Raw genomic sequence first — 11557 nt, 5'->3', positions numbered from 1 at the left:
GGGGGCTCCAACTGACTGGTGCTCATCTAAAAGCTTCCATCAACATGTAGCTGAATCGAAATGTCACTTATATACATTTAAGTGATGTCATTCCCATGTAGATGCACACATTAAAACTGTGGTGTGTGTGTGTGTGTGTGTGTGTGTGTGTGTGTGTGTGTGTGTGTGTGTGTGTGTGTGTGTGTGTGTGTGTGTGTGTGTGTGTGTGTGTGTGTGTGTGTGTGTGTGTGTGTGTGTGTGTGTGTGTGTGTACACGTGTGCATGTCTGTGTGGTCAACTGAAGTGAATTCACAGTTTCACAGCACTGTGCTAGTGAGTGTCTCATTCTCGATCCGCCTCTGTGGTGATGGCTGTGAGGTTAGTTTTGTCTCTCTTTTTCTCTCACTTTCTTTTCCTTCCTCCTCTTTTCTCTCTATCTCTCCCTCTCTTTCCTGCTGAGGAATGTGGAGTGAGGTCAGGAAGGTGGAAACGTGCGTCCAAGCATGTGTGTGTGTGCAGGTGCATGCATGCGTGCCTGCATGGTATTTGCATGTCTTCGTGTTGTTTTGATTTCTCCGCTCGTCAATGTCCACAGAGGGGGAGGGGAGGGGGGAGGGCGCCCCCTCCTCAGACATGTCCCATCTTCACCCCCATGCCCCGGGGGCTGAACCTGCAGCTAACTGGGGCACTGGCACTGGAGAAGTCAAAGATGGAAGATGAGGAAGAGGAGGAGGAGGAAGAGGAGGAGGAGGAGGAGGAGGAGGAGGTTTGGCTGGACTAATCAATTCACAGGTGGTGGTGGGACCATTCAGATTTGGTTCTTGGAAGAGGAGGCGGTGTTGGCAGGGAGTGGTGTGGTGGTGGGCTTTTGGTACTGTAGAACCAAAACTCACTTGGGTGAGGAGGTGCTCCTAGGAGCAGGAAGAGGAGGCACTGGGGACTGGAGGAGGAGGAGGAGGAGGAGGTGGTGGTGGTGACAAAGAACGACAAGGGCTTTTAAAGCAGGAGAAATCAGCGCAGCCCAGTGGCTTTATGAAGTGCTGCTCTCAGAACGCATGCTCGTAGATAAACTGTAGGAAAATCAACTCACTCGTTTTCCGACCCGGTCATTCATTAAAACAACGGTTTCTTTTGAAAAAGGCCTCAGACCGGAACGTTGTTTTAATAAATCACTGGGAATTGGACCAAAAAAAGAGCCCGCGGTCTCTTTCAGTTTATCTAAGACGAGAGGTGGAGGTGAGGGCTCTTCAGGAAAACCAGTACTCCGTCCCCTGGGGCCTCTTCCTGCGCTGCTTGCAGAAGTAGAAGGGGAAGACCAGTAGAGCTGTGGAGGACACAACCAGAGATTCTTTAAGTATAGAGATATGCCAACATAATAGGTTTCTATGGGCACCTAATGTGACCAGGTTCCGGTCTGCCTAAAGGGGCGTGTCATAATGCTCCTAGCATTGAATAGAACAGTCCTCAGGTCTGCCTAGGTCTGCCTAAAGGGGGATTCCCCCCCGCAATAATAGAACCCGGAAACAATGGGTCAATGGAACATCTCTCTCTCTACTCTCTCTGACACAACAGAGGAGCGATGAGATGGTCAGACATAAGTGCAGAAAGCCATCACTTTAAAGGCTTTTTAACTTTATCAAGCAGTGTGTCTTTGGAATCCTTGGCAAGACTTGAAGGCTTTATTTGCAAAACGGTGTATCTCCATTTTATAGAATGTTGGGAAATTGACATTTTTGAACTGGGCATTCCATTGAAATGCATTACAAAATGCATTTTATATAGCTTAAAAAAGTATGTTCTCAAAATATTTGACTGGTAAGAATTCACACATGCGTGATATGACCACTGAACAGTCATTTCCAATAGTAAAATGCAAAAGTCAAAAAATGGAGATACACCGTTTTGCAAATAAACCCTTCACTTTATCAACAGCTACCACTGGAGTTAAGTCTGACCATAATTTTAAGTGAAATAAAATAAAAAATAATATCATGTCACCAATTTCTGCTGTAATGACTATTGAAATAAGAACATTCAGCAGATGTTAATTATTGTCTTCATAAGTCCATTAGTGTGTCAAAAGGGTGTGTCAAAAGTAAAATGACAAAAAAGTAAAAGTAAAAGTAAAAAAAAAGAAACACTGTTTCCTTTGAACTTAAAGGTAAAGGTTTTCCAAAGGTATATCTGACTAGTCAGTTGAGCTGTGTACTTGTCTTACAATCAGCTGACTCTGCGCTGGTTGGATCAAGTTTGTGGTGGACTCCCGTAGTGTTTATCAGGAACAACACAGTCTACATCATTAGATATACTACAGTATATGGTGTAACAGCTAAGCCATATGTGCTAGTATTGTGCTTACACCATGAATTTACTTTTACGTTTACTCTTGACACCTCTGATTACCAGTATGCTCCATCATATGGGGTGTAAATGTTAAATGAGCGGACCATGCTTTTATAATGTTGGCTTTCGAAAGGGTGTCAAATTCAGCGCATAACTAGCGTCGCATAAGTCCTCAACAGGACATTACGCAATATCCAAAGCGATTACGCTGCATTGCACTTAGCTGACCCTCTTATCCAAAGTGACCTACAAATAATTTAGGCACGGGATACTGGTTACAGTCCCCAGGAGCAATGTCGGGTCAGGTGCTCAAGTGCACTGCAGCCATGGAAAAAGGTGCAGGGAGACCATGCATAATCTCCCAACTGGTAAGGGTGAAAATTAGAACCTTTAACCCTCCCCTCTGAGGACCACCTCTCTAAACACAAGGCCACGGTTGTGATGATGTTAACATCCAGAGTTTTTGCTTAAAGTGATACCGTAGCAATTCTGGAAATAAGCTCATTTTGCACATCCCCTTGAGTTAAATAAGCTCATTTTACACATCCCCTTGAGTTAAATAAGCTCATTTTGCACATCCCCTTGAGTTAAATAAGCTCATTTTGCACATCCCCTTGAGTTAAATAAGCTCATTTTACACATCCCCTTGAGTTAAATAAGCTCATTTTGCACATCCCCTTGAGTTAAATGATTGAGTTTTACATTTCTTCTGTGCTTCCAGCCATTATCAGAGTCTGGCAGTGCAATTTTACCTCCAAGCTAGCATACAGTGCCTTAAAAAAGTCTACACACCCCTCTTCAAATTTCAGGTTTTTGTGATGTAAAAAGGACAGAAAAATGGGTAAATCCACAGCTTTTTCCACTTTTAATCTAAACTATTAACCTGTACAATTCAATTGAGAAACAAACTTAAAGCTCTAAAGGGAAACAATAGAAAATAAAAAACTTCAATTAACATGGTTGCATAAATATACACACCCTTAAATTAATACTTAGTTGCAGCACCTATGGGCTTCTCTGAGCTATTCCAAAACCTCAATCTTATTCTAGTGAAGCCATGCTTTTGTAAACTTAGGCGTGTGCTTGGAGAAATTGTTGTTCTGAAAGATTAGTTCCTCTGCATCTTCACCTTTCTACCAGGGGGTCGGAGGTTTTGTGCCACTACCACGGCCCCTGTGGAAATGTTCATAATTCCCTCCTCCCTAATGAGGGCCCCAGTAACAGCTGAAGAAAAACAGCACAAAAGAACAATGCTGCCACCACCATACGTCATGTTAGGTATGGTGTTATTGCGGTGATGTTTTGCGCCAAACATACCCTTTTGAATTATGACCAAAAAGTTCAATCTTGGTGAGGTAAATTTTGCAAAAAATACTTCTGTAATCTCCCAAATGCATGTGGGAAGATGTGTTATGATCAGGTGAAACCGACCAAGGAGTCGAGCATTGCTGTCTACTTTCATTACACACAGTAACATTCTGGAACAAGCTGACCATCATATCTGGAACACTAGCCGTGTGTACCTTTCCACTCCAACTGTGCACGTACTGTATTCTCTCAACATTCTGTTGCAAGATCATGGTCCTATTTGTGTCTTTCTGTTGGTAGTTATAGATGTACTGTACATTCACAGTGTGGTCAATACTCTGAAATAGACACTGCTACAATAAGGAGTCTTACCGGCAACAATCACCACAGCTCCAACCACCACTGTGAGGACAATCACTAGTGGACATAACAGCAGTTTGGTCACTGTGGAGATCAAACACAAACACAAACACACACACACGCAATGCGATAGTGATGTTTTATGATCTAACAACATACAGTAATGCATGCGACAAAGCGGTAATAGTGTAAATATAAATCGGTTCATATTAAACGGGAAACGATAACGTGAACCCAAATTAGCATAGCAGTTTTGCAAAGAAAAGAAGACCAGGGTGATGCGACGGAAATGAAATCAGACACTGGCCAGTTATTGCACACATCACACACTGTTTGTACCCGTCCTTGTACGTGTACGAGTTTGTGTATAATGCTAGTCTCTCGATTACTCACTTGGCTTCTAGAATACACACTGATTCACATTACATGTAACAGGTCATAATGATACCCTGTCTATTTATGCTTGTAATTGCACAAAGATACAAGTCTGTTCATATTTGTATGACCTCAAATATGACATAATATCAGTATTTGTATGTATTCCAGCAAGTTCACTTACAGTAATGTAACAGGTCATAATAATACCCTGTCTATTTATGTTTGTAATTGCACAAAGATCCAAGTCTGTTCATATTTGTATGACCTCAAGTATGACATAATATCAGTATTTGTGTGTATTCCAGCACGTTCACTTTATTCACTTATCCAACAACAACGACATCAACATCATCTCAGCCACACTCACCGCATACGGAGCCCCTGACGAGGCGCCTGAGGTGGGGCTTGTTGGGCAGGTAGCGGTACTTGCAGCCGAACACGCTCAGGTTGGACATGTGGTCGCCGAAGAAGCGCATGTGGCGGTAGCGCTCGCCGCAGCGGTAGCAGAAGTTGGTGTTGCACTGCGTGCAGGTCATGTGGTCGCAGCCTTCCGTCCTCTGGATGTGGATCTGATAGAAAGGTATAATATATGTATAATATATAATAATAATAATAATAATAATTCATTTTATTTAAAAGCGCCTTTCAAAAAACTCAAGGACACTGTACAGAGAGAGGCAAAATAAAACAAGACAGATAAACAGATTGTAAACAAAACATAAATATATAGAAAATAAATAAAAATAAAATAAAACAAAATACAGTTAAAGAATCATAAAGAATAGGCTAATTGAAATAGATGAGTTTTAAGTCTTGATTTTTTAAATATATGTATTTTCTGTTGGGTATTAGATTGCTTTATTTACATCATGTTTTTTGTTCAAAGATTAGACGTTTCTATGTCTCTTTTGGCTGTCTTTGTGTGTCTTAATGGGTCCTCAAGTCCTTTTATCTGCCTGTCCAGCACTTTGGTCAGCTATCTTGTTGTATTTTTAAAGTGCTCTATAAATAAACTTTGACTTGACTTGACATAATTGCAATGAACTTTAAAACAAAAGAGATGACAGCATCATCAGTTGCTGTTGCTCAACTGTCTAGTCATCTCCATAAGTATTTTTGTCGTGCTAAGCTAAATCTGTACTTACTTACGTGTCCTGCCTGGTATATATGGCCAATGGCCATGTATATGCAGATCTGACAAGGCAGATGTGGAATGCTAGCAGTTCTCGCAGAAAAAAAAAAACACACACACACACACACACACAAAAAGCAAAAATAAAAAGATGAAGCTTTTAGAGGTAAAACAAAAAACCCTGACAAATTTTTAAAAAGGATCACTGGATCAAAAAAAACTCACAGTGACTAATGCAAAAAAAAACATGTGGGAGGAGAATGCACACTGACAAACTGGAGTCTAAAAACAAACCTCAGAAGCTTGTCATTACTTCTCGACCAAAAGTATGACGATGTGCAATTGTGCATTCCAGTCGAGGGCAGTGTGGGTTTGGTTATCCCCTACTGGCGACAGTATGTTCCATGACCTGAACGGTTTCCTTAATCCACTGTGGGAAATTAACTAAGGCCTCAAAACGTCAAGACTGTAATTACGCAGTAGCCTGTGTATCGCAAAACTAGACATACTTAGACTGAAACTAGACGCGTTCTTACTCCCCCACTTCTCCTTTCTCTGAGTCAGGTCAAAGGATTCACATTCTCACATGTCCCCTGGCCTGTGCTGTCCAACCCATTCTTCAAAACCAAAGTATAATAATCCTATCGTTAAGGCTGGCTATCACTTGACTATGTCATCACAACTGAGATATAGTTAGATATAGGTTTCGGGGTTAACCCTCTTAAGTGTCGTGAAAACTAAACTATTTAAAACACTACTAAAGCTTTATGGAAAGCTGTTTTTATCGCCAATAGACGTTATGGATGTAAACAAACCACAAGCTTCCTTTTGACTAATATACCTGGCTCTCCTTCCCTATTCTGTGGTTGGGATCCCAAATTCAGGCGAAGATTTACATATGGGATCCCAAACTGTCCTTCAGATTGCAACAAGCAATAATGTGTAGTGTTGTGACATTTGTGAACAATATCGATTCTTTTGAATGATGGAAACCGAATCACAACTGGGGGAGCCACTCTACCATTTTTTTCCCGTTCATTTTTCATTTGTTTTAAAGGGACACTGTGCAGGAAATGGTCAAAAAAGGTACTGCAACTATGCTGCTTATTGAAATTGGGCTGCCTATTGCCAAATTTGATCTTTACATGAAAGTTTACTAAGTATTAAACAAATATTTTCTAGTATGGTCCAAGTATAGTCATTTTTGCAGATAAAAATGGCTATTTTTGGAAATTCAAATGGCATGAATGAAAAGTGCTATTTTTCCAGTCATAATGAATACTTGAATGAATTTGATGCTGGTGGTAAGTATTCATGAAAAAGGTAACATTATTGAATGGGCAGCATGAATTCTGGAAATAAACAACTACAAATCTCACACAGTGTCCCTTTAAGCACATACTTAAATTTGGGGGGAAAAAAACACAAGTGTCTGCCTCAGAGAGTGGCAGAAACAGTCTTTAGAAGAAGGTGGACAATGAGTTGTTGCTTGGACAAAATGGCCTCGAGATGGAATCAAAAATGCTATCTTCTTAACACCATAAATAATTGAAAAAAAAAAACCTTTTTTAAATGGCTCTTTGAAATGAACAAGCCACTATGATTTGGATCCAGTCAAAGAGCCAGAAATCCCATCTCTACTAGGGCTGTAACGATACACTCAACTCACGATTTGGTTTGTATCACGATTCATGACCTGCGGTTCGATACACCCCTCGATTTTACATTTGCCAACATTCTAATCTTTATGAATAAAAACTATGATAGTTCAAAGACAGAATAGGTTACAAGAGGCTACAAATAATTTTTAAAAGTTTCTATATAATAATGAGGATGCTAGGAAGCACTATCACTTCATATCATGTGGTTGTTTTCTGGGCAGATGGGTATCAAAACGTTAAAAGGGCGTATCACGATACTGCCTCTTTGTATCACGATACAGTATCGTGACTCTGTGTATCACGATTTCTCGGTTCGATAAAATATCGTTAGAGCCCTAATCTCTACTAATGTGGAATTATTTTATTGAAAACCACAACAGTGGGGTAAGCGATAAGTGTGTTTTTGCTCCGTGGATGTTTCTCTTCTATTATTGCGACGGCAGGATATCAGTTACATGGCTCTGTAAGCAAGTATGTGATGGCAACTAGGCTGAACAACAGCTAAGCACAATGTCAGCACATTGTGATGGAGGATGGCTGAGCGGCAAGGAGGAGAGTCCCGGTGATGATGCTTTAAAGTATGTAAACACTGCCACCACCATCACCATGGAGATGTGTTACTCTGTGTGTGATTTTTGAAATCTTTGAGTGTGTGTCTGTGTGTGTGTGTGTGTGTGTGTGTGTGCGCGCGCACACCCAGTGCACGCTCATGTTTCTGTGTGTGATGTTTGTGTTGCACATTAAATCGGCATCAGCAGCATACAGAACAAAGGGGCAGCAGCGAAAATGCAATTCATGTACTGTATTGACTTTCTGCCCTCTGCCCATGGCACAGTCTTATGACTTCCTGGGGTCGTACACTTATACTCGGAAAGAAAGAAAGAAAGAAAGAAAGTAATAGCTAGTTATTGAGTGAGTGGGGCAGGGATCGAGAGACAGATAGAGAGAGAGAGAGAGAGAGAGAGAGAGAGACCCAGATGAAGCGATAGCGAAACACGTTGTTCACCTAATCTTGGCCTGAATGGTGCTGGTGTCTGTTACGCTCCAAACCTTAGTGCTTATTTGCCAACCACCCATGTTCACACTGTGTTGTGTATTTTACTGCATGCAACCATGTGGTACCTCAATGAATCTGTCTGTGTTGTTGTCACAGTTTGCAGTAAAAAAAAATCTTTCGCTTTGCATCGCACCAACTTTCCAGTTCTTGGACGCTCAGCTTTCCAGTCTGAACATTAGGGCTGTAACGATATACTCAAATCACGATTCGGTTCGTATCACGAATTTTGACCTACGGTTCTACACATCCCACGATTTCTGAAATGTATCTCATTTGAAGCTTGGAAGTGTTATCACACTGAATCATGTGGTTGTCTTCTGGGCTGAAGGATAACACATCTTTGAAAGGGTGTATCACGATACTGCCTCTTTACACCACAATACAATATCGTGACTCTGAGTATCACGGTTTCTCAGTTCGATCCAATATCGTTACAGCCCTACTGAACACATCAGTTGATTTGAGATCAGGTGCGGGATTGGCCACCAGCACAGTTGTCTGTTGGCCAGAATGTGCTAATAATGGCTCACAATCACATGTTTTACCCACCTTGCAACGGGGGCACTTCTGGGCGTTCCTCTGGCCGTGCTCGATGACACTGGCCCAGTCCCGCAGCAGCTTGTCCCCCTTGCGGTAGTCGCGGCACTTCAGGCCCTCGTGCCACGGAGCATGGCACTTGAAGCACCACACAAACTGGCACTTGCTACACTGGATCTAAGATGAGACAAGGAGAAGAGAAGAGAGGCTTGGGCTGACATTCTCAGATTAAGGTCATGGTGGTATGATTAGGTCTGGACTAGGGATGTCAACAATTAATCGACTAATCTACTTTAGTCTGATTAAAACGGTAATCGATTAAAACAAAAAAAATTGCAATTAATGGCCAACTCGACTGGCGAGAGACCTACTGTAGATGGGTATATGACGAAGTGTGTGTGAACAGTGGGAACATTTCAATCATCTTCGGATTAAAGAATAATAAATAGAAATTAATTAAAATGTAGCATTTTATCTGCTTTCAATTTTCAGATTTAACCAGGGTTTTTGTTGGGAAACATTGAGATTGGGGGGGGGGGAACGCCAATTGTCCATTAATCGTAAGTCGATCGATAAGGTCAATGAATGAGCAATTAATGAATTAATCGATACTTTGAATCCCTAGTCTGACTCTAATTCACACATTGTTGATCATTGTGCAAGTATAGATATGACAAACTCTTAGAAAAACACATTTGGTATACTACAATGGGAACATTTTAAGTTTACCAGACAGAGCTTCCCTCATCCACCATTACATTACATAACACTTAACTGAAGCTTTTATCAAAAACGACTCACAGTTATTACAGGGTATTGGTCACAGTTCCTGTTAGCAATGTGGGGATAGGTGCCTTACTCAAGGTCACTTCAGCCATGTAGAGAGGATGGGATTGGTAAGGGTGGGGATTTAACCTGCAACCCTGTGATCTGCAGTCCAACTTGCTACGTTGCCGGTTCGACTTCCGACCCACCAGGTCGGTGGGGGTCGTAATTAACCAGTGCTCTCCCTCATACTCCTCTATGACTGAGGTACCCTGAGCATGGTACCGTCCTGCCACACTGCTCCCTTGGGGCGCGATTGCTGAGGCATAAATGCCATTTCGTTGTGTGCAGTGTGCAGTGAACACTTGTGTGCTGTGGAGTGCTGTGTCACAATGACAATGGGAGTTGGAGTTTCCCAGTAGGGCTTTCATTATACCACGCATGCCCCTATCCACTCCACTCTTACATAGTCAGACATGGAATTAGACATCAGTGTAAATCCACATCGTTAACCATAATTAAAGGGATAAATTGTCTTACATAAAAACTTTAGGGCTCACTGGTAACCCCAGCACTGACTACCACCCTGGGTAACAGTAAAGTGACATGCATCGTATTAAAGCACTACGTGAAAAAATGTTTTTTTTTAGTTTTTTTTTTTTAAGAATAAACACTTACTTTTTTTAGTTAATTAAACACACCATCACTTTGCAATTGTGCTGTGTGGAGTGCTGTAAGTAATCATCCCCAATCTATGTCGAAGAGTTCTCCAGAGTGCCAAGTCAATAAGTATATCAGTGCATGAAAACACAACAAAACTCCTTTCAAACATGACCCTACTGTGGGTGGCGACCGGGGTCAGCTAGGCTATTCATGGTCTGTTCCACGCTGATTAACTCTAATGAAATAACAATGGGAACATGAGCCTTGCTGTACCAGAGGCCGGTTCAACCACCTTTGTTTAGACTTCATGTTCAATCAACGTGCTCCACAAAAGGTGGACAAGCAGGGTCCCTCGGATCTGTATACATGCGCTACTGGCATAGTCATGTATACATGCGGGCAGTCATGGGTGAGCGGTTAGGGCGTCAGACTTGCATCCCAGAGGTTGCCGGTTCGACTCCCGACCCGCCAGGTTGGTGGGGGGAGTAATCAACCAGTGCTCTCCCCCATCCTCCTCCATGACTGAGGTACCCTGAGCATGGTACCGTCCCACCGCACTGCTCCCCATGGGGCGCCACTGAGGGCTGCCCCCTTGCACGGGTGAGGCATAAATGCAATTTCGTTGTGTGCAGTGTGCAGTATTCACTTGTGTGCTGTGGAGTGCTGTGTCACAATGACAATGGGAGTTGGAGTTTCCCAATGGGCTTTCACTTTTTACTTCTACTGGCAGGCTGTTTATACAGCTCTGCCAAGTCATCTTTGGCCTTTCAAACTCATGACAAGCAAATCTGATTACCCCAACGCTGATGTTGTTATAAGCGTCTACAAAAGTGCTATATTTTGATGCAAATAGTGCTAATCACACAGCAATGCAACCAGATGGGATCAAGATAATAATAATGATCGCCTTGGTCATCATCAACAATTCCATTTAACTGAACTGAATTATACAGCTGAGTAGATGAGATAAACACCGAAGATGGTTTGCTATAAGCAGAGACTGCAGGAGCAACTAAGGATGTGAAAGTTAAAGCTCAGACTGGTGGAGTGAAGTGGTGCTCCTGGGGACCACTTCTACATCCTCAGTAATAAGGCAATAACGTGGCAAAAAAAGAAAATCTGCTTAGAAAAGACCCAAACAACAACAAAATGTTTGTTGCTCCTTGTGAACTTTGTCAGTGCACTTAAACCCCCAGCAATCCTTCGCACCTGAAGCTGGCAAGTTCACCAGTCATCACTCCACCTGTCAAATCAATATCTCAATATACCATAAAACCAAACCCATTCACCCCTATATCACTTCCTCCATCTCTGACTTATAATGTTAGATTGAACCTCAAGAAATATTTAATCATCCCTTTCCTCTTGGGCTCG

General features: G+C 42.0%; 1 protein-coding gene across 1 annotated transcript in view; it reads right to left on the bottom strand.

The window, feature by feature from the left end:
• Window positions 1-252: 252 nt before the first annotated feature.
• The window catches only part of rnf217 (ring finger protein 217), a 31073-nt gene continuing 19768 nt past the window's right edge, over window positions 253-11557 (bottom strand). The window contains exons 3-6 of the mRNA XM_063223105.1: window positions 8768-8932; window positions 4736-4937; window positions 4003-4074; window positions 253-1303 (exon numbers count right to left, since the gene is read on the bottom strand). Coding sequence (XP_063079175.1) covers window positions 1227-1303; window positions 4003-4074; window positions 4736-4937; window positions 8768-8932 — 516 coding nt within the window. The 3' untranslated portion in view covers window positions 253-1226. The remainder of the gene's footprint in view (window positions 1304-4002; window positions 4075-4735; window positions 4938-8767; window positions 8933-11557) is intronic.

Source organism: Engraulis encrasicolus, chromosome 18, assembly GCF_034702125.1.
Source record: "Engraulis encrasicolus isolate BLACKSEA-1 chromosome 18, IST_EnEncr_1.0, whole genome shotgun sequence".
Taxonomy (NCBI): Eukaryota; Metazoa; Chordata; class Actinopteri; order Clupeiformes; family Engraulidae; genus Engraulis; species Engraulis encrasicolus.
Note: the sequence above shows the minus strand (reverse complement) of the source record. Positions and strands in the feature narration are given on the sequence as shown.